Source organism: Ursus arctos, unplaced genomic scaffold (assembly GCF_023065955.2).
Source record: "Ursus arctos isolate Adak ecotype North America unplaced genomic scaffold, UrsArc2.0 scaffold_14, whole genome shotgun sequence".
In the NCBI taxonomy this organism is placed as follows: Eukaryota; Metazoa; Chordata; class Mammalia; order Carnivora; family Ursidae; genus Ursus; species Ursus arctos.
In genome coordinates, this window is record NW_026622808.1 from 13,304,128 (window position 1) to 13,328,732 (window position 24,605).

The 24,605-nt window shown below is 56.8% G+C and overlaps 1 protein-coding gene across 6 annotated transcripts in view; it reads left to right on the forward strand.

Moving 5' to 3' along the window:
• The first annotated feature begins 4,141 nt into the window (after positions 1-4,141).
• Positions 4,142-24,605, forward strand: part of DOT1L (DOT1 like histone lysine methyltransferase) — a 66,392-nt gene continuing 45,928 nt past the window's right edge. For 5 of the 6 annotated variants that reach the window (XM_026480975.4, XM_026480980.4, XM_048226786.2 and 2 more), the window contains exons 1-2: positions 4,142-4,291; positions 20,799-20,842. In XM_026480975.4, the coding sequence (XP_026336760.2) occupies positions 4,211-4,291; positions 20,799-20,842 (125 nt within the window). In that variant the 5' untranslated portion in view covers positions 4,142-4,210. The remainder of the gene's footprint in view (positions 4,292-20,798; positions 20,843-24,605) is intronic. The other variant, XM_057312011.1, reaches the window with a different exon arrangement.

A 24,605-nucleotide genomic window follows, 5' to 3' on the forward strand; every position in this document is an offset into this window, starting at 1 on the left:
TATTGTCAGTCTCTTTAATTTTGGTTACCTGGGAAAGGGAAATGTCTACCATGACTTAGAAGATAATAGTAGTCAGGTGATCAAAGTTAACAGCTTGGTCTTAAGTTCTGTTGGTAGCAGGTATCTTTGATGTTACCTGATGAGAATGGCATTTTATCTCTGGGTCTCCCTCCTCCAAATCCCATAACCCCATACTAACCATAAGAAAAACATCAGAAAAACAAACAAATTGAGGAACAAAATGCCTGACTAGTCCTCCTCAAAACTTTCAAGGTACCAAAACCGTCACAGTCCAGAGAACACTGGGACAGAAAAAAGATGTTAGGGAAGAACTAAGGAAATGCAAATAAAGTTTGGACTTTAGTTAGTAATAATGTATCGATATTGGTTCCTTAGCTGCAACAAATGTGTCATACTAAATGTGAAAAATGCGGGACTGGGTACAGGGTGCGGGGAGCATAGGAACATTCTGTACCATCCTTGCAACTTTTGGGGTCAATCTCAACTATTAAAATGAAGCACTTCTGCAAAGATAATAGTGTATTTCCTTGATTTAAACATGCCTGAGTCTCCTTCTGTCTTTATGATTTTGGTATCTGGATGTATCTTACGATCAATAACAAGGAATTGCTGTCAGCCCCCCAGGAAGGGGGTGGTTTGTCAGCAGGTGGCTCACACCAGAGCTGAAGACGAAAACCGTGGGCGAAGTCTGAAGGCTCCACAAGTATTTAGAACCATAGGGGAGGATGAACCCGGTCACTTAGGTGCTGGCGCCCTGGCCTCTTCCGGTGGCCACGACCATTTTGAGACTCCAACAGCCAGTATCTGCCTCTCGAGGGCTGTGGCGGGCCAGATGGGCCGAGGAATTCACACCCTCCCACCCCCCGCCCCCACCCCTCCACCCATTAATAGGAATTAATGTGTAAGTACCCCAGCTCCTTCCACCCCCCCGGTGGGCTCATGCCAAGGTATATGTTTGCATATCCCCAGAGTCTTTGTGATGGTGTTGGTCCCACCGTGGTGACTGGTGTCCAAGTGTACCCGTCTCTTCCTGTCCCACCTCCCCCTACCAGGCTGTTCTCCGCACCTCTCAAATCATCAGCCTGCACTCATGTCCTTGTTCTCAGCGTTGACTCACCCCCGGACGGGGACCAGAACAGTGGCCAGAGGGGGTGACTCTGGACAGAGGCAGCTGCACAAGGTGGTTGACAGAGGCCATCGTGTGGGGGGGGGGGCAGCCCCACCTCTCCAGCTCTGAGCGCCAGGTGGATGGGCACACATGCTTGTCATTTCATCCCCAAGGCTTGCCTCAGCCTTACCCGGCTGCCTCACTCGGCGTCACCTCTGCGAGTGCACACGTGGCTGGGATGGAGTCCCTGCCCTTGCAAGATTCTGGGGGAACCAACCCGTCAGAATACTGTTGCATCAGGGTCTCTGCCCCTCGGCGCTGCCGATGTTGGGGCCAGGTCGTTCTCTGTGGGGGTCTCCTGGGCGTTGTGGGGGCTGAGTAGCATCCTGGCCCCCACTCACTCAATGCCAGCCTCACCCCTAGTCGTGGCAAGCACAGGTGTCCCCAGACACTGCCCAGCGTCCCCTGGGAGCTGGATCGGTCCAGGTGAGAGCAGTGGGCCCCTTTGATTTCAGGGCCTGCATTTAAAACTGCCCCCTCCCCCCTCCTTACTTTAGTGGTCTCCCTGACACCATTTCCGATAATAAATTACATCTTATCAGCTTATTGTTTGCTGCTCTTCCTGAAACATAAGCTCAATGAGGACATGGATTTCCATCCACTGTCCTGGCTGCTGTGTTCCCAGCATCTGGAAGAGGGCCTGCTACGAGATACTTGTCGAATAAACGAGTTGAGCAAAGAGATGAGTGGATGAATGAAGGCTTACCAGGAAAGAAGGCAGGTAGGGGGAGATTTCCTTTCTGGCTATGTGCAGACAGGAGATAAATCCTAAATAGAGTGACCATCCATCCCTGTGTGCCCAGAACAGAGGGGTTCCCTGGGTTTCCAGCACGAAGACCAGAACAGTCCTGGGCAAACCCGACAGCGGGTCACCCGACAAACTACCGCAAACTACTGCAGAAAGGATAGATGGGGGCGGGGAAGAAGGGAGGGGAAGGCATGGAGGAGGGAGAGAGGGAGGAGGGTGTTTCCTGAGACACATGCTTTGGCTGCCTCTGTGTCCTATGGGATGGAAGCTGAAAATAGCCTGAGAGCCCGGGAGCCTGAGGTGGCTGACTGGCTCTCTTCCCTGGGAAGATGAGGAGTGGCTCTGGGCTTCGGGCTCCTAACCCTTGTCTCAGGCTGTCCTTAGCTCACAATGTCCAGGCTGGCTGGCTGTGTCATCCAGGGGGAGGTTTGTCCCTCTTGGGACCACTCCTTTCCTGTCACCTGGGTGACCGTCTGGCCCCCCCACTCCTCTTACTGCTTCTTCCTTTACCATCCCCCCCCATGTGTTCTCTGCATAGCAACCAGGGGAATCTATTTTTAGAAAGCTTTTTATTGATAGACATACAAAAAGTGCACGATGGATACTTTTTCACAGGTGAATGTCCCTGTGTCACCCCTCTGACCCCTGAGCTAACCACTGTCCTGACTTCTAATGCCGTTGGTTAGTTGGCCTTGGTCTCGAGCTTCCAACAAACAGAAGCCACTGCAGCTGTCTTTCAGACCCCGCCTCTTTCCCTCCACATCGCGGGGAAGAAGCACCTACGGGCCGTGGGCTCTGCAGCACCACGCTGCTGCCACCTGCGTGACCCTGAGCGGGTGCACCTCAGGTCCTCACGGGCAAGAGCAGACGCCACCTGCCGGCCTGGGGGGCAGGACACTGAAGGGAGGTACTGAGAAGGGCTCAAGGATCACAGGTGTCTGTATTAGTGAGGGTTCCCCAGACAAGCCGAATCCACAGCACGTCTGTGTGTATTTACACACATGTAGAGACGTCGAGGTGGGTGTGTGTACTGTATACACAGGTAATATGCCTGCACGTGTGTAACATGCGACACTGTAGCACACACATCTGTACACGTAAACATGTAACACACATGTTCCTGTATGTACGACGTACGCACACGCCTGTAAACAGACATCCTTACATATACACTGCATATATGCAGACACATAAATGTATAGGTGTGTACATTCACATATCCATACAGACTGTTATTTTAGGGAACTGGAACACGGTCAACCGTGGGGCCGTCAAGTCAGAAATCTCCAGGCAGGACCTCAGGGAAGAGCCGATGTTGCAGCCAGAGTCTGAAGGCCACCGCAGACAGAGGTCCCTCCTTGGAGGGAACCTTACTTTTTCCCTCTTAAGACCTTCAACTGATCAGACGAGGCCCACCCACAGCATGTCGGGTAATAGTCTTTGCCTCAAGTCAACCGATTTAAGCGTGATCTCATCCGAACACTAGCTTCTGGCCCAGTGGACACACGGCATTAAGGACCCTCATGGCTTCCCCGGCACTGGCCCGATCCTCCCTGCGGGCAGGGTAGTTCCCCTTGGTCACTCTTGGATGCCCAGGGCCTGGCGCCGAGCCGACGCTCAGCAAGCTGCGTTGGCGCGGAGCGAGCCGCGACTCCATGCGGGAGCGCAGGCCTCCCGGACGCCGACCGTCCTGTTTCACGAGGAATTACGGCTTCACTGGGTGTGGGGAGGGTGGGCCCCCACTCCTCCGGGGGCGGGGCTCGAACCTGTCATCCCAGACCCGCGGGGTCTCCCCGGGTCCCCGCATCGGGCCGGCGGGGGAGGCCGAGGGCAGCCGAGGACGTGCGTGCGTGCGTGCGTGTGGGCGAGTCCACGGGGCGGGGCGGCGGGGGGGCCGCGCGCGGAGCGGCGGGCGGGGCAGCGGGCGCGCGCCGCCTCCTCGTGCCGGGCTCCCCCCGCGCGCGCGCGGCGAATGGTTCGGTCCGGCCCCCGGCTCATTGTGCTAGCCTCACGCCGGCCCAAGATGGCGGCGGCGCTGGAGGCCCCGGGCCTGTGACCACAAAGAGGAGCCGGGGGCCGGACGGGAGCGCGGCGGCGGCGGCGGCGGCGGCGGCGGCGGCGGCGGCCGAGGCCCAGGCCAGGCCCCCCCTCTCCCCTCAGCCTCCCGCCCTCCCGCCCGCCCTCCTCCGCCCGCCGCCCCGCCCCCCGCCGGCGGCGCCGCGCCCCTCCCCCAACCGCCCGACTAGCATGGTGCGGCGGCCGCGCGCGCCGACATGGGGGAGAAGCTGGAGCTGAGGCTCAAGTCGCCCGTGGGGGCCGAGCCCGCCGTCTACCCGTGGCCGCTGCCGGTCTACGTGAGTGCCGCCCCCGCGCCCCACAGTCCCCCTGCCCCCCGGCCCGGGCCCCGCGGTGCGCCGCGCCCGCCCGCGGACGGGGCCGCCGGGGTCCCGAGGAGCCCCCCTCCGGGGGCGCCCTGCCGCTCGGCGGCGCTGCCCGCGGCCGTTTGCGGGGCGGCGGGGCGCGGGGCTGCCGTTGCCGGGTCCGGGCCCGGGGGGTCCCTCGGGCTGGTGTGTGTTGACATTCGGGGTTGCCCTGCGTGGGGTCGTTGGGGTCTGGCGCTGTCAGTGTGCTCGGCTCTTTGGTCCCCGCGCTGTGTTCCGTCCCCGTGACGGGGAGGGGGTGGGCGGGCTGGCCGGACCCGGGGTCCGGGGCCGTTCTGTCCCCCGCTCCCGAGTGACCCTCGGAGAATGACAGGCCGAGCGGAAATTTACCGGGGCGGCCCCGGGGCGGCTGCGGAGCCGCGGGGGCGCGGGTGGGCGGCGCGGCGCGGGTGTCCGCGTCCCCGGGGCCGCTCGGACCGGACAGGGTGCCGTTGGGAGTGGGAGCGCGGCGGGCGCCTTGGGCGGGCGTCTTCGGGGCGCCCTTCGGCGCGGACGCCCGGCGGGGGGACAGGGGCCTCCGGGGCACCCGGCGGGGAAGCCCGCGCGCCCCGCCCCTCACGCGCGCTCCGTGTGTGTCAGTTTTTGGAAACGTCGCGGCCGGGGGCGGGGTCGGGGCGCGGCGACCGCCCGGGAGCTGGTGTTGGCTGCCCGCCCCGGCTCCTCCGCGGTCGGAGGGTTTCGCGGTTTCCAGCCCGCCGCGCGCACCGGAGCTTTCTATTTTTGTTCATCCTGCGGCCGGAGGCGAGGTCGAGCCCGGGCGCTGGCTTTTCCGGCTGGCAGCGCCGGTGTGTGTGTGTGTGTGTCTGTCCGGCCGCCTGAGCAGTGGGCAGGGCGGGGAGACCGACGTCCAAGGTGACGAAAGTGGGGAGAACCTTCAAAACTCCAACCGTTCCACCGGCCTCCGCCTCCCTCCGCCCTTGTGACAGCGCTCCGCATGCACCAGTTGGCTGGCCAGCGCATTCTTTAAAATTGAGTGATTTTTTTTAATCCTTAGCTAGCACGCAGGACGATCACTGTTTTTAGAACGGTGCAGCTCCGGAGTTTTGACAGGTCCGTCCTAATGAGGCCGCAGACGGATCCGGTCAGCCCTCCCAGTGCCCTTCCACCAGCTCAGCTCTTTCCTCTCTCCCCCTACAGTCTTGCCTTTTCCAGAAAGTCAGATAACTGGAATCCACAGCAGGCAGCTTTCTGGCCCAACAGGGCATTTCTGAGACTTCTCCATGTTGCTGTGGGTATCAGAAGTCCCTCCTTTTTACTGCGGTGTCCTATTCCATCTTTTCATTTCCCTGTTTCACTGGCCACTGGTGGCCTTGTGGGATGTTTCCAGTTTGCGGGGGGGTTAGGAATAAAGCTGCTATGAGCGTGTGGGGGCAGGTTTCTACGTGAACTTGATTTCTCACCTTGGGAAGCATTCGGGGGAGTACGGTGAGGCCTGTGCCGCTGTGTGTGTCTTGTGCATCTCCCAGATTGGCACTGTTGGGTATTGGAAGAGTGAGGAAATGCACTGTGACCCACTGTCCAGGCCCTGGATACGAAGGTGAAAGTTCATTCAGAGACAGCCACAGTGTCCCCATCACCACCATCTTTTATTTGGAGCAGAGCAAGGCCCACAGCGATTTGTACCTGGTATAAACAAGGCCTTCTGTGTTGCGCCTGGCGGGACCCGCTTTCTAGTGGTCGCTGGCTCTGAACTGCGGAGTGTCTTTCCCTCACTGGCCGGGACCTTGCTTGGCAGGGGGACGGGCTTGTGCTGCCCGCCTGGCCAGGCACTCTGCCTGACGTTGGCAGGCCGTTTCCTGGTGTGGTTGTCCCACTGCCAGGCCAGTGGGCAGGCGGGCCCCGTGAAATCCTCAGCTAGCTACAGTGGCAAGCGACACTCTTGCTACAGCTTTGTAGTGATGTCTATTGACTTTCCGCATCCCTACTCACGAAGTTTGCTTTCTCGTGGGAAGCGAGGGGCAGTACTTTCAGAAGGGTTCATATTTTGTGATGATTCAATGATGACTACATTAAGAAAACGGATGACTTCATAAGTTAACTTTTCAGAAGGTCAGATTATCATTGGACTGCGTGTGCAGGATGACTAGGCCTGTTTCTTCTTGGGCCCATTCATTTTCCCAGCACTTACTGGATGCTTCCAGTGTTCCTGGGGAGGCAGAAGACAGCAGACAGTATTGTCATCCTCAGGAGACTTGTAAACGTAGGGAGGTAGGAGATCTATAAACACAAAAGTTCAGCAGTTATGGTGCCACTTACGTAGCTGTCGGCTAAGGTGGTCCTGGAAGGAGGGGCTGTTGGGTTTGCCCTGGGGGAGGTGTGGGTGGCTTCTTGGAGGTGGAGGCATCTGTAGGAGGAAGTGCCAACACCACAACCACCCACACTGGGAAATGTCCAGGGTCAGAAACAGGCTTTTTTGGGAAATTGACAAATAGGAGGGAAGGTTGGTGGGGGGAGGGGTGGCTGAGTTTTGTTGCTTCCACGACTTAGGGTTCTTGGATACCCACCTATAGTTCAAGGTGGCCCTTGTCTTAGTGGGAAAACCAGGTCCCAGCTGGAAGGGAGGTAGTGGTATTTTTGGCTGCCTGGCGGCAGGGCAAGAACCTGCGAGGGCGTGGAGTGGTCCATCCCCTCCATGACTTATTAAGCCTGTGGGCGGGGGGAACAGCCCCAGCGTGACTGTCCCCGCCTTCAGCTTCCTCCCGGGGAGCCCACGATCCTCTGATGAATGCCCTCTGAGCAGTCATGCCCTTTATGCAGGGGGATGAGTGGGTGGGTAGAGTGAGCCATCCCTCCCTGTGACTCAGAAAATATTTTCTGATGCTTGTGTGAGCCTTCTGCCTAATCCTCACTCAGGTGGAAGGCAGATTAACCCTTAGCCAACCTTGTGTGGGTGGAGTAGCTACTTTAAAGGGGAGAGGGATAATCAGAAAAGCCTGTATGTCATATGTGGCTGTTAGTTTTCATAGTCTTGTCCCTAGGATCCGAATGCCAGCGGGTACTCTGTTCCGGACGGGTAGGAGACGGAGGGAGTGGGAACTTGGAATATTCACTAGGGAGGTAGTGGCAGAGCTGCAGGGGATCTCCCTGCCCAGTGTCCCTCTGGGAGCTCTGCCCTTTCTTTTCTTAAACTATTAATTTCGAGGTAATCGTAGATCCACTCAAAGCCGTAAGAAATAACAGGGGCGCCTAGATGGCTCAGTCGGTTAAGGGTCTAACTTTTGGTTTCGGCTCAGGTCATGATCTCACGGTCGTGAGATTGAGCCCCCACTTGGGCTCTGTGCTCAGAGCTTCTCTCCCTCTCCCTCTGCCCTGTGCTGTCTCTCTCAAATAAATAAATCTAAGAAAGAGAGAGAGGGGGAAAGAGAAAGAAAGGAAGGAAGAAAGAAAGAAAGAAAAGAAAAGAAAAGAAAAGAAAAGAAAAAATAACAAGGGCAGCCTATGTTCTCCTTATCCAGCTTCCCCCAGTGGTGGTATCTTAGGACCAGAGAGCAAGATGAGTATATTGTTGGCATCAGTATAATCAAGATACAGAGCGTTTTGGGGTCCTCTTTTGAGTATGGGGACCTGCGGGCTGCCAAGGTTCTGCCTCTGGAGCAGTTGGGTCCTGGGCCCCATGCTTCTCTTTTGGGAAACTTTATTCTGCCTGACTTCCCCTGTAAAGTGTGCCTGGGTCTCCCTAGCTGTGGGAATAATGTTCCTGTTTCCTTCCTCTTGCTCCGGGTTGTACTTCCAGAAGCCTCTCTCTTGCTTTCTCTGTCTGCTTGAGCTGTCCCCACAGTTCCCACCAGCGGGGGCTCCTGCTAGCCCAGGCCGTGGCATTGATTCTGCGGGTATTCGCCAAGGACCTGCCGCCTTTTGGGGAGTGCCGGGGTGTCACTGTGCCACTGTACAGCCCACATGTGGCTCTGGCATGCCCCTCAGTGCCTTGCCATTCCCTGCTCCATGCTCTCCAACTCCTTCCCTTCCTGACCACAGTCCCCCCCCCCCCCCCCCGCATCGTGCTTCTAGTTCCGAGCCTATGGGCCCTCTCTTGTGTGCAGCACCAGCCCCTCTCCCTGGCTGTTGTGTGGCACCTGGGGTGCTGCCAGTGGAGGTTAGGAGGTCAAGGGCTCTGAGCTTTACTGTGCACCCGCCCTAAGGCTCAGTTTCTCCTCTCTAGAGAGACTTTGGCTTGAGTTTCCCTCAGCTAGTTTTGAGGGGGTGTGGGCTAGTGTGCAGAAAGCCTTAGCTTCACTCCAGATGCGGCCGGGGTGAGTGATGGATATCCATCCACTCTGATAACACTTTTGTCATTTAGAAACCCAACACTTCTTTTTAGGAGTTGGGGGACAGAGCTTTCTGGGTTTTGTGGTAGGGCACAGGTGCTGGTGGGGGGAGTGTGGCCTGCGGGACCACAGGAGGCCCCGTGGGGCTCAGGTTTCTGCTCTGGACGGCTGTTTTGCTGTGATCTGTTTAAAGGGGTGAACAGGGTTGTTTCCCCTGGTCTGTGTGTGGCTCACTGCGGCTGGGTCTGCTCTCCCTCTGAGGGGCGGATGCTGGGCTGCATACCTGGTCTGGGGGTTGGGGTTGTCTGCCCCAGATGTGCTGGGTACAGGAGGCCAGGCACAGGGGCTGGGCGGGTAGGGGACACAGGAAGGGACTAGGAGGACAATCAACAGGAGTGCAGGGGCAGTGCTGGGGCTTATGAGTTTTGTTTATAAGTAACAGCTTTATTGTGATATAATTCACACACCACTCCATCTGTCCACCTAAAGTACAGTGTCACAGACCAGTCCATTCACAGGGTTGTACAACTGCCACCTTTAGTCCCAGAAAATTCCATCAACCCAGAAGGAAACTCACCCCATCAGCAGTCACCCCCCGTCCCCTCTCCAGCCTCTGGCCCCCACGAGCCCCCTTCTTGTCCGTGGAGGAGCCTGTTCTGGACGTGTCACACACGTGGACTCACACGCCGCGGGGCCTTCTGTGTCTGGTTCCCTCCCTGAGCGTCGTGGGCTCGGCGTCCGTCCCCAGGCAGTGCGGGTGGGCGCCGCGCTCCTGCATGCGTCTGAGTGACGTTCCCCTACGTGGATGGACCAGGTGGCCAGTGGCTGCTGCTAGGATGGCGCAGCTCCAGACTCCTTCCTTGTGGGGGTTTCTTCTTCTGGACCCCTGGTCAGTGGAGTCCACTGAGCACAGCGTCCAGCGCTGTGTGGGACCGAGTCTGCGCCTGAGTGAGGTCTGACGGGCCCTGCTGCTCCGGCCTTCTGGCCGGCTTGTGCAGGAGGCTGGGCGTCCGTGCCGCCACACGTGCTGTGCGTGGCCCCTCAGACCATGCTTGGGGTCTCTTTATCACGCACTCCCGCTTTCCCTCTTCCCTCTCCCAGCTGTATTTACAGCCTCGGGGGATCCCCGTGGCCCGCCCTGCCTCCCGCAGCGCCTCCCTCGTGGGGCTCGCGTGTGGATTCTTGCGTGGAGCGCTGCTTCGTGGTCACTTGCCGGCGGCCATAGCGCAGGCCTGGCGTGCTGCTGGGATGGCGCTGGGCCGGACTCCCTTGCCCCGGAGAGCTGGGGGCTGCAGGGCTCAGGGGCCGGGTGCTTTTAGATGTGGCCCTGTCCTCTGAGCAGCCCTGTGTGTCAGAGTTGGCACTGGGCAGCGTGGCCCCGTGGAGAGGGGTGCGGTGGAGGTGGGGGCAGGCGCCAAGCCCTCCTTCCTGGTGAGTCATTGCTGGCTGTCGTCATAGAGCAGAAACATTCCCTGAGAGCCGGCATGCGTCACAGGTGAGTGGTTGGCTCGGCTCCCTCCTCCCCCGAGACAAGTTATCTCGTTCTGGCCCCTCTGCAGTGTGACATTATTTCGGGGACCATGTTAGTCCTTAAAACTAGTGAAGCTCAAAAGCAGTGACTGGGTGAACTTGACTCTTCTGCAGCTCGGGGGAGTGCATTTGGTGCTCTCATGGGCACCGTGCTTCATCGTGGGGTAGTGTCTTATTCCCCGTCACGCAGCCGAAGCAGGTGGCCCCAGTGTGACCACAGTCACTGTAACTGGCCCCTTCTCTCCCCGTGCCGCCTCCTACCGCGGACAGCAGGCCCAGAGCCCCCTGGGGCACCCATTGCTGCGTAGACACCAGGGCTGTGAGCTGGGAGATTGTGTCCCCTGTGCACATCTGTCACTGTGTGGGTGTGTGGTGTCCGAAGACCCAGCCGGTCGAGAACGGAGGTCTGGGAGAAGGACCAGCACAAACAGGAGGGCTTTCCAGCGCAGGTGTGTCCCCGCAGGGTCCGGTGCACGGGTGAGGGAGCCATGCACAGAGAGGACAAGTCCCGAGTCCTGTTCTTGCAGACTGCAGGCCTTCCTGCATGAGGGCTCCATGCTTGGTTTAATGCCGTTGGATGGCTAACCACGTGTGAACAGGAGCGCCCTCGCCCGCCCGAGCTGCCATCTTTGCCCGGCCCGAGGCAGCCTGCCCCCGGTCCCTGGCCTCTCGCCCTGCCTGCTCTGCACTCTGTCCTGAGGGCTAAGTGTGAACCACAGACCTGACCCCTTGTTCACCTCCCAGAGCACCTTCAGTAGCTGTTCTCTGCCTCGGCGGAGCCCCCAGACTCTCCCTGCCTGCTCTGGGCACTGCACAGTGACCTTCCTTCCCCTCCAGGCAGACCTCCGGGGTGCGTTAATACCCTCCCACCCCAGACTTCTTATCATTGTTTTTTGCTCTTTCTCGTTTGTACACATGGCCTGTCTTTTTGGGTTCTTGCTTATTTGAACTGGAAAAGATGCTGTCACTATAAATGGTTGAATTGGTAGTTTGCTCCCCCTGCTCAGCTTAACCATGAACTTAGACCAAAGTGGCGCACTCTGTTTTAAAGTGATCGGGAATGAGTGTTTATTTTGTCACAGGGCCATGTCGTAATATCTGTGAAAGCGCAGCTTCCGGATGGAACTTAAGGTGATTATTAAGATAGCAAATTGACCACGTTGTTTTGAGATGTTTAAACAGATTCAGGCTGTGATCTATTACATTCCTAATTGTGGGTATTATGTTGCAGATTTCCTTATTTCTGAGTTGAGGAATATAAAATTTTAGTAGGGGAAAGATACTGTAAAATTCATGGAATTATTAAGATATTCAGAAGACTTCAGGTATGCTCTGTTTTTTCTTTTTCTTGTTTTTGCTTTTTTTATTTTTTACTTTTTAAAGTGAGCTGTATTGGTTCTATGTGGGGCTTGAACTCACGGCCCTGAGATCAAGGGTTGTCTGCTTCCCTGACTCAGTCGTCCGGGTGCCCGAGTGTGTTATGTGTATGTTTATAGTGTTCCTGCCGGATGAGGAGGCAGCAGGCGGCATTTCCATCAGCTGGAAAGGAGGGCCTTCTCGGGGCGGGGGCGGGCTGAGGGACGTGCGTGTGCCCGGAGCACCTGTGAACCCTGACGGCACCTTTCTGGTTTGTCTGCATTTGAAGAACTTTCTGTGTCTGATCTTCCTGTGCAACGTTTTTGCACTTGGAAAGGATTTTTTTCATTTTTATTTTTATTCTTTTTTTTTAAGGTTTTATTTATTTATCAGAGAGAGAAAGATAGCAACAGAGAGCACAAGTGGGGAGGAGAGGGAGAAGCAGACTCCCCATCGAGCAGGGAGCCCGACGGGGGACTCCATCCCAGGACCCTGAGGTCATGACCTGAGCTTCACCTCACCGACTGAGCCCCCCAGGCGTTGCTGGAGAGGATTTTAGACAGAAGAGCGTGCTGCACAAATAGAACAGAGTTCCTATACCCCTCACTCAGCTGCCCGTGGCACCAGGATCAAAGCCGGGGCTCAGCACTGAGGAGACTCAGGACTCTACCTCCCATGTCCCTGTTTGCTCAGGTCCAGCCCAGGGTCCCCTTAGTGTTTAGTGGTTGTGTGTCCTCAGCTCTAACCTGTGGCGGTCCCTGACATTTCAGGAAAGCCCAGCACCTGTCATGACCTGCCCACCATGCAGGGGTCCTAATGCGGGGTTGGAAGCTGTCGTGCGTTCTTGGCAGGAGTCCCACAGGTGGACGCTGTGACGCCTCGGCCATCACCTCTGAGGCCGCTGGGTCTGTGCGTCTTCTGCGGATGGTGCTGACCCTGAGCCCTGGTCGAGGCGGCAGCGCCGGGTCCCTCCCCCGTCCAGGGTCAGGTTGCTGCTACTTTTCCCCCTCCCCCGGGGAGGGGTGCGTCGAGGCTGTCCGGGACCCTGGGCGGCCTTGACTGCAGCAGTCACCGCAGCCCCTGCGTCGTGGGGCTTTCTCCTTTCCTTCACCACACTCTCATATTGACCGCAGTTCCTCTCTGGAACACCTGTGGCTGCCCCCCACTCCCTCACTCACACGTGTCCAGCCCCCACGTGCACTGCGTTCTGCAGGTGATGGTCCAGTCGGTGAGGGCCTCGTCGCTCACATTCTGGAGTTGGCCCCCGGGAGCGCCTCTAGGCTTCCTCCTGGGCCCCGGGCCTGCCTGCGCCCCTTCGGGACCACATCTTTGCTGCCTGGTGTGCAGGATGTCCAGGCTCATCTTGTGTGTCCTCGGGCCCAGCCTGGAATCAGCCATTCCTCCAGGGAGCCTGGTTCCTTTTCAGAGTCCTGTGGAGGAGAGAACCAGTGCTGAGACATGGTCGTACAAACCTGGATTTCAGACCGTGAAGGAGCCGTGGCCTGGCCAGCCCTCGCCGCTGCTCCGAGGGCCCGTCTCTCCACGTGGGTTCTTAGGAGGAGGGAGGCCTCTGGGCTGTGCGCACTTTCCCGCCGGGTGTGGGCAGCCGCCTCGGAGAGTGCCGGCACCTCGGTTCAGAGCCTGGCTGCCTCGTCCGCTCCAGGGTTCCTGGGCCAGCCGCAGAAGTGCATTTTGTCAGGAACTACTGTGTGCGGCCATTTTCGGCACCGTGTGCTGCTGCCGGCTGAAATTCCACCTTCCCGGCTGCCACTTTGGGTTGGACTTCTGCTTTTCCACCTGTGTCCTCCTTCCTGCCTTCGGCCGAGAGGCGTGCTCCTTCTTGGCCAGCTCCTCGTCACCTGCCTTCCTCCTGGGTCACCCTGTGAGCACTGGCTGTATAGTTTGTGCCCTGTGGGTCGTTGTCTCAGTTTGCATGGACTGCAGTAAAATGGGATACCACGGGAGTGGCTTGAACCGCAGACACTGATTTCTCAGGACCCCGGAGGCTAGCAGTCGGAGACCATGGTGCCTGCAGGGTCGGTGCCTGGGGAGGGCCCACTTACTGGCTGCAGCCCCGCCCCCTCGCGGTGTCCTCACGTGACGTGGAGAGCGTGCTCTGGTCCCTTCATCCCCTTACAGGGGCACTAATCCCACAGGGGATTCCCACCTTCTTGTCCTCACCTAACCCTAATCACCTCCCAAAGGCCGTGTCTCCTAGTACCACACCACAGGGGGTCAGGGCTCTAGCGTGTGGATCTGGGGGACCCAAACATTCTGTTCTTCACAGTCTTCCTGTGTCTTATCATCCAGCCCCTCCAGCAGCCCCGAGATGCTTCCATGTAGGTGTCTTTGTTCAGCTGCTTCTTTGGAGTCTGTTGGCTGGAGACCCAGACCACTTGGCTATGCCTGGCACCCCCGCCTGGGACGGCCCTGACTGGGCGCAGTGCTCCGTGTTTGCGTTCCTCTATGAGGCCCGTGTCCATCGCGCACACCTCGGCCGTGGCCTGTCCTCAGGTGTGGTTGGTGGGGCTCGCTTCCACCGCCTTCCCGGAGCCCACAGGGCAGGCGCCCCATCGCTGCCACTCTGCTCTGTCCTTGCTGGGGGAGTGCAGACCTCTGGGGCAGGCTGTGGACGCAGCTGGCGTCACGCTCTGCAGCCACGTGTGAGCTTGCTCATTTTCCCATGAAAGCCTTTCTTTCCCTTCGTGATGCTGAGGTCCTAGGGGTGCCACATCGTGCCGGTCTGCCGTCCTCACCACTGCTCCCTGCCCCCGGTCCCAGGTGCACCGGCACACAGGCGGATAGATGGGGCTGAGCACCCCAGCCAGGCCCCCAGGCCCTGTGCTCTCCACCCCACTGGGCTCTGTGGCTGCGGCCCTCTGGCCTTCCTCCCGGGCTGAGTTCTGGACGCCCATTGATTGTGCACTGTGTCCTTCACTCCAACCAGATCTCTGCAGTCAAAGCCCTGCCACTGAGACGGACAGACAACAGCAGGCTTCCTGCCATGTCCCATCACCCCACCTTCATTCTCTGTCCTTCTCCACTCCTTAGAGCTCTGTTCGCACATCACCTTCCTGTCCATGGCAATTCCCACGTCACGGTTTCCTCAGGGCGGTGGCTCTCCGAGTGGGGTCCCAGGGCTAGCAGCCTTCGCCTCACCTGGGAACTTGTTACAGATGCAGATTCCCAGACCCCGATCTGAATCTGAAACTTTGTAGGTGGGCCCCATTTGTGCTCAGGAGCCTTCCAGGGGATTCTGATGGCTTGGCGCAGTGTGAGACCCCTGCCTCAGAGGACCTCTTGGGTTCTGCGATCGGCTGTGATTCCTGATGGTAGTAGAGGGCACTCCCTGGGTGTCATTCTTGTTGCAAATGGGAGTCAGGAGAATGGAGCTGGCAGACGGGTTCCCCGTGCACGCGCCCCTCCGTTCACCTCTTGGTCTCCCCTTGCCTTGGCAGCCCGTCTCTCACTGTGCACCCCCAGCACCAACACCCCTGCAGTTGTGCAGACGTTTAGAGTGCGGGAGGTCTGAATGCTCGGGAGCCTGGGCTCGTGCCCTTGCGGAGGGCATCTCAAAGACCCTCCTGTCTACACTTCTTGTGCTGAGAGGGGGGACTGCAAACCTGCAGGGGACAGGCTGGTGGCAGAGCCAGACCTTAAGTTCTTGTCCTGGGTGCTTATTCTTAGGTTTGTCCTCAGGGTGCAAGAGGGGGCCGGGCCTGGGCAAGGGAGGCAGCGGGGGCTCTCCACATGCTCTGTCCCTCTGTGCGTGTGCCCTGCACGCACCGTCTGTGCTGGGAGTGCTGAGGACACGCTGCCGCCGGAGATGAGGAGGCGAGTGGTAGTTGCAGGGATAGAGTTTCGTGTCCTCTCTGGGTGTGACGACTGCCCCCATGTGGTGTGCAGTGTAAGGGCAGGAACAAGTTGTGCTTGTCACGGGCGTTTTCACGTGCTCCCTGAGGTGGAGGGCCTAGCACAGCCTGGTGCCCAGTGCCCGCTCTCCCAGTTAGCTGCATTCGCTAAACAGGGTTTATGTGGAAGAGCCTCTCAGCTGCTCCGTGTGGATGCTCTGAGAGAGTGGGTCAGTCCCCGACTCTGCAGACAGCGTTCCTCCTGTGGCCAGCGCCAGGCTGGGGACATGGGCTATGTGTGTGTGGAGGGGTCCCTGTGAGGACAGCAGGGTTGGGGCATAAGCCCCGGGTTCCAGGGCTCCTGTGATGGAGCAGGAGACAAGGGGGTGTCCCTGGGTCACAAGACAAGGGCTGCTCATGAATCCAGGCTTCCTAGGGGCTGTTCTCAGTCTAACCTTCCGGGTGGCTTCTGGCGTCTTTCTCCTGAAGGCCTGTGGAGCAGTAAGGAGAGGCCGCATCCACGAAGTCGGAGTTCCTGAATCATTTATGGTGATCGGCACATCTTAAATTACACATCTCAGGGCCACTGGTGGCAGCTGGCCAGTCTGAAAGGATCATTCTGAGACCTTTGGAGTCCCAGTTGTAAACTTTTTTTCTTCCTTTTTTCTGCTTTTAAAGCACTGGAAACTGGATTTCATCTTCTCACAAGATGAGATCAAATTCCAGGCACTGCTGCCTTTCCAGGTCTGTGGATCTGGCGTGAGACGAGTCAGCCTGGCCACCGTGCGGGTTTCTGTGAGGACGGGGGGGGGGGGGGTTGTGAGCCCCGCATCTGCACGTGCCTGCCGCACAGCAGCTGCTCAGGGCTGCCCAGGGCCGCTGTCCGGGTGTGCTTGCCTCCGCCCCGCGCTCGGGAGGGGCTTCACAGGGCTGTGCAGCTCGTCTTGTAACTGCGGTGCTGACTTGAGTCAGACCCTTGTGGTCAGGGGCGTTTCTAGAGTCGCCATCAAGTCCTGTTACCGTAGCACTTTTTCTCAGGGGCAGTGCTCCCTGACTGGCTTATCAGCCTTAACACAAAATCTGTATCAGTTAGCTGTGGCTGCGTAACAAATCCCCCTCCCCCCGCAATTTAGCAGCTGAAAGCAACACACATTTATTTTCTCATGGTTTCTGTGGTCGGGCATCCAGGAGCAGACGTAGCCGGGTGGTCCTGGCTCGGGGTCTCTCATGAGGTTGTGGTCAGCGCATCGGCCAGCCGGGGCTGCCTCGTCTGAAGGCTGCACCGGGGCGGGAGGAGCCGTTCATGCGCCCTCACGGGGCTGCGGGTGGGAGGGAGGCCTCAGCTCCTCACTGCACAAGCCTCTCCGTGGGGCTGCTCATTACCCGGCCGCTGGCTTCCCTAGAGCGAGTGATCTGAGAGAGAGAGAGAGAGAGAGAGAGAGAGAGGGAGAGGGAGAGATCTGGTAGAAAGGTCCAGACTAACTTCCTTCATCACCTCTGTAGCTACTCGTCCTTGTGCCGTGTGAGTGTGATGGTCCTTCTGTAGACGCTGTGACACAGCGTGGTGTCTTCTCTGCTTCTCAGGGTCGGTCAGTACAGGAGTCAGGTGAGCTCCCGCCGATACTGTGAACCTGGGTTTCATTAAATGTTGTGCAACAGCAACAGAGGCTCGTTGTGTGAGTGTCTTATAAACTCAGTATTTCCTATCGCTGTGGGGGTGCTTTTAATGATAGGCGGCATTACTTCTGCGGATGTTTTTGTTGTTAACAGCTTTTTTGAAGTGTAATTCGCATACCAAATAACTCACCCATTTGGAGTGTGCATTATTCACTGAGTTGTGCAATCATCACTACTATCAATTCCAGAACCTTCCATTACCCCAAAGAAACTCTGTCTCCATCAGCAGTCACTCCCCACCCCCTCCCCAGCCCCCGCGAGCCCCCTTCCTGTCCGTGGACGAGCCTGTTCTGGACGTGTCACACACGTGGACTCACACGCCGTGGGGCCTTCTGTGTCTGGTTCCCTCCCTGAGCATCGTGCGCTCGGGGTCCGTCCCTGGGGCGGCGCGTGTGGGCTGAGTGATATTCCCGTGTGTGGGAGACAGGTTGTGTTTATCTGTTCATCTGTCAGTGGACACTTGGGGTGTTTCCACTTTTTGGCCATTAGGAATGCTGCCGCTGTGAATGTGTGTGCACAGATTTTCGTGTGGATGTGTGATGTTTCTTTTGGGTGTATACTTAGGGGTGGAATTTGCTGGACCATGTGGAAATTTCACTTAAACATTTGAGGAACTGCCAGACTGCTTTCCAACGTGGCTGGACCATTTTACATGCCCACCGGCCATGTGTGAAGGCTCTTATTTCCCCACCCCAACACTCAGTGTCCATCGTGTGGACTCTAGCCGTCCTTGTGGTTTTGATTTGTGTCCTTTCATGGCTCAGGTGGTGGAGTGTCTTTTCATTCCCTTATTGGTCTTATTGGCTGGCCATTGGAGTATTTTCTCTGTAGCAGTGACCATGTCAATTCATGATTTAGCGGCCTCGTTTGTCTTTTTATTTTGAGTTGTTCGAGTTCTGTATATACACAGGCACGCATTGGGGGTCCTCTGGGTTTAGTTCCAGACCACTATAGTAAAATGTCTCAGTAAAATGACTCATGTGAATTACTTGGTTTCCCAGTCATGTAAAAGTTGTATTTATGTTGTACCCTAGTCTGTTAAGTGTGCAATAGCGTGATGTCTAAAAAAAAAAAGTGTACATTCCTTAAAGAAAAAACACTTTGCTAGAAATGCTAACTGTCATCTGAGCTTTCAGTGAGACAGAATCACTGATCACAGATTGCCATCGCAAATATAATAACAAAGTTTAAAATACCACGAGAATTACCAAAGTGGGACACAGACACCCAGGGAGCCAACGCCATGGGAAACACGGTGCAGAGAGAGACGCTCATCCCCGGGTGGCCGCAGCCCTCAGCTTGGACAAGCGCCCTTCTCTGCGCAGTGCAGCCCAGTAAGGTGTGCCTGTGACAGATACAGACGCTGTTCCTCAGCGATGACTTGCACAGTTTTTCTCTCATTCTGTGGTTCGTCTTTTCAGCTTTCTTGATGCTGTCCTTGGAAGCATCGTTGTCTCATTCTGATGAAGTGCAGCTTGCTTACGTGATTATTCTGGGAAAGGGCCCTCCCCTCCACCCTGCACACTTCTCACCGAAGCGGTGGGTGCTGCCGTGTCTCCTGGCCGTGCTCCGGGTGCCACCGCTGCCTCGTGAGAGGCACTTGGGGCAGGTTGGTGCTCAGCTTCTCCATCTGCACATTGGATGGCTGGCCATGCACACGGAGGGCTTGGCACCACCTGAGCCCAGTGGTTGTGTCACACACTCCCCTGCATGTGTCACGCACTCTCCCGAGCTCCGCGGGCGCCGCCCACTGCTGTCGCACCTTCCACCTCACTGGTGCCCGCATGGCAGGTGTGGACCTAGAGGCCAAGGGCTGAGCAGACAGGCCCACGCGATGATGGGCCTGGACACCTCCAGGCGAGCCACGTGGAGGGATGGCACCGCACGTGGGCACAGTGGTGTTTCGCCGTGTGGGCTCCTGGGCGAGCGGTCCAGCAGCAGGAATCATGGCTTCCTCCTTGTTCCCAACACTCTCGCGAAATAACGCGGGAATGCCCACAAGGAGTTTGTGGGGACTCTGAAGGTAGCAGTCTGGGTTCCTCTGGTGCTCAGGTAAGAGGAGCTCCGTGTTTGATGCACCAGGAGGTGTGAAGACGAGACTGAATGAGCAGAGAAGCTGGTTCCTTGTGGGTGTCACCCAGCTCCTCACTCCCGTCCACCCTCCCGGGGAATCAGAGCGCATGGGTGTGTTCCCGCTTACTTGGGGCCCAGAGGGTATTGCGCAGGCTGGCATGCCCGCCGACAAAGCCGGGGCTCCCGTGTCAGAGGCCAGGAGTGTCCACTGGCTCCATGTGCCTTCCCCAGAACGCAGGGGTCAGGTAGTGCTGGGCCTCAGGACAGCTGTGCCCATGGCCTGCGAGGAGGCTGTCCTTGCGCCAGTTCCCATTTTTCCTTTGAGACCTTTTGAAGTTGAGCTAAAACTGTCTTCACGTGCCCAGCAGAGCTGCCCCAGTTGTCTTCTGACATTTACCAGGAGGTCTTGGGGCTGCTGGTTCCCATTAGCGGTCCCCACCCCGAGTTTCTGAGTCGGCAGCGTGCTGACGTTGCTGGTCAGGTTCCCCTCGGTTGGGGCCGCTGGGCTGCCTGCCTTCCTTCCTTCTCGCCCCCACCTCCGCCACATCCGAGTAACAGGACTGCGAGGGATGCGTGTCATCTGGTCCCGCATGGGTTGGAGAGTATTATTAAGAACACTGGAAGGTTGGCTCTTCATTTGCCTTGAGAAAGTACAAAATGCCACACAATGTGTGATTCCATTCACGTGAAATGTGCAGAAACAGGCAAGCCCACAGAGACAGAAAGTGGATTCGTGTTTGCCAGGGGAGGGGGAGTGACAACTAATGGGGACGGGGTCTTTATGGGGTGATGAGAGTGTTCTGGAATTAGTGCATTGCTTGCACAGCTCTGGAAGTACTGAAAAGCCATGGAGTTGTGTGTGTGAAGCAGGCGAGCTCCGTTCTGTGAGAACTCCGTCCTCACGGCTGTCCCTGCGGTGACAAGGGCAGGGCGTGGGGCACAAGGGTACTTGGAATTGCTTGGACACCGGGTTTTTGCCCCAGGCGTCTGTTGTAACAGCGGGCGTGTATATACTCCCTCACCGTGGCGCCGCAGGCTCAGTGCTCGCCGCAGTGGGACGGGGCAGAGAAGGGCCCCTCAACATGTCTGGTCCTGGTTTCTGCAAAGTCTGGGGTCAGTTGGCTGCCCAGACCCCAGTGAGAGGCCTGGAGTGAGCCCTCAGCCTCCTTTGTGAGGAAGGAGCAGCAGTGAGCTCCCATGCAGTACGCACTGTGGGGACCCGCCGTGATCAACTGTGGGGTTAGGGGGTGTCTGTGCTCTGGCAGGAGGATGGCCATGTGCATTTTCCCCATGGCTGTGTTAGTGGTATTTCCCCCATTTTACAGATGGGGAAACAGAGGCCTGGAGAGGTTCAGTAAGTCAGAGCCAGGTCTGTGGCTTCCAGCCCGCAGGAGTGGCTGGCGGGGGCGGATGAGGAGTCAGCAGAGCGGTGGGTGAGGGGTGGAGAGAGGAGGGTCCGGGCAAAGACTCCATCCCAGGCCCCCGCCCACTGCCTCCTGGGAAGGGAGTGCTGCAGGAACAGGTCTTCCCCAAGGGTGGTGTGTCCAGCGTGGGCAGGGGTCCCAGAGCAGCACCTCACGCCCTGGGCCGGGGCTGGCTGCTAGGCCCTGCCGGGTCCCCGCACCCTGCATCACTGGAGGGTGTAAACCCTGTCCCTTTGTCTTTCAGGACAAACACCACGATGCTGCTCATGAAATCATCGAGACCATCCGGTGAGTGTGGCACCTGCCGGGGCGGGCGGGGCCTCACGGGGTGGGCCACCACGCAGGCCACCCCACCTGTGCTCTCTGGGCTTATGGTCTGCCCTTTGGCCCCGCTTTGCCCTGCGTGGCTCTCACGGTGAGCACCTCAAGAAGGCTTGAGAAGCAGTGACAGCTCGGTCGGAGGAGTCCAGCTTGTCCACCGTGGCCCCGATCAGGTCTTGGTGCTTCTCTGAGCCTTGGATCTTCCTGTGGAAAGGGAGGGAAATCCCGAGCTGGCAGGATTCCGGGGGCTCCCCCACCTCCCCTCACCACCTTGCTTCTTTCTCCTCCCCCTTGGATCTGGTGCTGATTCAGCCTTCCCACGGATGGCTCCTTCTCTCAGGACCCTGGACAGCCTTTTGCCAGCTTGTTCCCTGAGTGTGCGGAGAAGAGCGCTCCCCCGCCCCCCCACCCGGTGGGCGACCTTGACAAAACCCGCAGGAAGGCTGCCTACCCCTCTGTTTCTAATGGGCCTTCTCCCGTGCTGGCCTGGGGTCTGGAAGGACCTCCCGGTGCCGCGGGTGGCTGCTGGGCGCCATTCTGTCACTGCTTCTTGCTGTACAGTGTGTGGTCAGGGACCCCAACCCTGTTCTTCTCTGAGCGTCTGCAGTAAAGCTGGTCGTGTGTCTGTGTGGCTTTGGCCTCTGTCACTGTGTTTTTCCTCAAAATCCTTAACCGTGTAGCCACCACCTGGGCCCCCGCCGTGATGTCTGCAGGAACGTGCAGTGGCCAGAGGCAGGGCTGGGCTGGTGGTGCCTTGTGAAACAGCCAGGATGGGAGGGCCGGCAGTGATGGGAGTCCTTTCCCTGCTGCGTGGCTGGGCAACGAACCCCGGGCACTCCAGCTGCCCAAGCCTGTTTGGTTGGTTCTGGGAGCCAGGCAAGCCCGCCTTGCAAGACCGTTTTCGATTTTAAGTGAAATGACGTGTGCCGGTGTTGCAGGGAGGGCCTGAAAGCAATCACAGTGTTAACTAGTTGCCGTAGTTTGATTTGTGTCCTTTTTAGAGAAGGCTGCTGGTTAGGAAGTGGGAGTGTCGTGGTTCATAGGGAGGGCTCTGAGTCAGGTGGCCTGGCGTGTGCCCCAGCGGCCTCTGCGCCTGTTTCTCATCCGCGGAGTAGGGCGCTTGTCCCTGTGAGGCTGGGGGTCAGCATCCGCGCTGCAGCTGCTGAGACAGCCCTTTGTCCGCTGCGGCCTCGTCTTCTCCCGGGGCTGCCCATTTACAGGCCTGATCGTCATGTCCTGGGTCTCAACACGATGTCACCTTTTTCCTCTTTGTCCCTGCAGACAGGCTCTGTTCCCTGGCAAGACAGTCAGTTACCTCCTCTTGCTCTTTCTCTTGTTTTACTTCCTGTGACGGAGACTGTCCAGCAGATGCAGTGGTAGACAGAGGGTGTCCGGAGCCCGCATACCCGCCGCCCAGCCTCATGGTGCCCGGCTCGTCACCACTCAGGTGTCACCTTTATTCTTTGCCGTATTTGTATTTTTTAAAAATGCAATCGAGATACAATGGCCTTACGAGAAACCACACGCAGGTAAGGTGCACGCTCCAGCTGAGGCAGGTGTGTGTCCGCGTGTGTGCGGCAGCCTCAGTAGTAGATGTCTCCATCAGCTGCGCCAGTCCCCTCGTGTCCTCTGTGACCTGCTTGCCCTCCACCGCTGTCCCCAGGCAGCGCCAGCCCGCTTCCTGCCCTGCAGGTTACTTCTCCTGTTCTAGAACTTTACCTACATGGACTCGTTCGGGATGTCCTTTTTTTTCCTGACTTTCAGCCAGCACGTGATTTTGAGATTCTTCCCGTTGTATCAGTCAGTTTTCCTCTTCTTTACTGAGGCGTGTTCCGTTGTAGGATAGACTGTAGTTTGTTCATCCTACCATAGGATGGCCACGTTTGGGCTGTTTTCGACTTTGGAGATTATAGTTAAGGCTGTTACGAACATTCATGTGGGGTTTTTTTTGTAGACATGTCTTTTATTTCTTTTGGGTAAATACCCAGGAGTGGGACTGCTGGGTTTTATGGCAACTTACTTGAAGAGGAACTACCCAGGTGTTTTCCAAAGGGACCATCCTGTTTTGTACCCTGCAGACCGTGTGGGAACATTCCGTGGCTCCCCAACACACCAGCATGTGCTGTTGACATGGTGTGGTTTTGCTGGGCTAATCTGAGCTGTGTAGTGGTATCTCACTGTGATTTCGATTTGCTTTTCCTAATAACTAATGATGGTCATCATCTTTTGCTTGTTTTTGAGAATTGATTTTACTATTGAATTTTAAGTGTTCTATACGTATTCTCGTTACCAGTCTTGTATCAGATGCGTATCTTGCCAATCTTTTCTTTCAGTCTGTGGCTTACCTCTTCATATTCTTTTTTTTTTTAAGATTTTATTTATTTATCAGAGAGAGAGAGAGCAAGAGAGCACAAACGGGGAGCTGCAGGCAGAGGAAGAAGCAGGCTCCCCACTGAGCAGGGAGCCCGATGCGGGACTCGATCCTAGGACCCTGAGATTATGACCCAAGCCGAGGCAGACGCTTCATGGACTGAGCCCCCCGGGCGTACCTACCTCTTAATATTCTTTTTTTTTTTTTTTTTTAAAGATTTTATTTATTTATTCGACAGAGATAGAGACAGCCAGGGAGAGAGGGAACACAAGCAGGGGGAGTAGGAGAGGAAGAAGCAGGCTCATAGCAGAGGAGCCTGATGTGGGGCTCGATCCCATAACGCCGGGATCACGCCCTGAGCCGAAGGCAGACGCCCAACCGCTGTGCCACCCAGGCGCCCCACCTCTTAATATTCTTAATAGTGTCTTTTGAAGAGCAGATAGCTTAAATTTTAATAAAAGTCCAGTTTGTCCACATTTTTCTTTTATAATTTCTGTTTTTCGCCTCCTAAGAAATATTTGCCTAATCTGAGGTCACAGGGGTTTTCTTCTATGCTTTCTAGAAGTTTTATGGTTTAGGTTTTGTTTTAAGTTGTTTCATCCATTTGAGTCAATTTTTACGTATGGCACGAAGGTGTGGGTTGAAGTTGATTGTTTCATGTGTGGATGTCCACTAGTTCCAGCACCATTTGTTAATGAGACTGTCCTTTCTGTATGGAATGTCCATGTCACCTTTGTCAAAAGTCAGTTGACAGTGTGGGAGTTGGCTTATTTCTAGGTTTGGTTCTGTTCCGCTGACTGCTGTCTGTATCCTTTCACCAAAGAGAACCTTGGTTACTTCGGCTGTAGAGTAAGTGTTACAGTTGAGCAGAGTGAGTTCTCCACCTTTGTTCTTTTAAACTATTGCTTTGGTGGGCGTGTGGGTGGCTCAGTAGGTTAAACGTCCGACTCTGCGTCTCAGCTCAGGTCTGGATCTCAGGCTTGTGAGTTCAGGCCCCATGTTGGGCTCCATGCTGGGTGTGGAGCCTACTTAAAAAATAATAATAATGACAATAAATATTGCTGGTTATTCCATCTCCTTTGTATTTCCATATACATTTTAGGGTCAACTTGTTGATTTTTGCATAATTTTGTTAGGAATTACATTAAATCAATAGGTCGTTTGTAGAGGTTTGCCACTGAGGCTTCCAATACTGGGTCTTTGAATCCATGAACATGGTATACATCTTTCTGCATTTCTCTCAGCAGTGCTGTTATTTCAGTGTGGGTCTTGGGCACCTTTTGTTCTGTTTATTCCCGGACAGTTGGGCTTCCGGCACTACTGTAGATGGGATTCTGTGTCGTCTTATTTTCCAGTCGC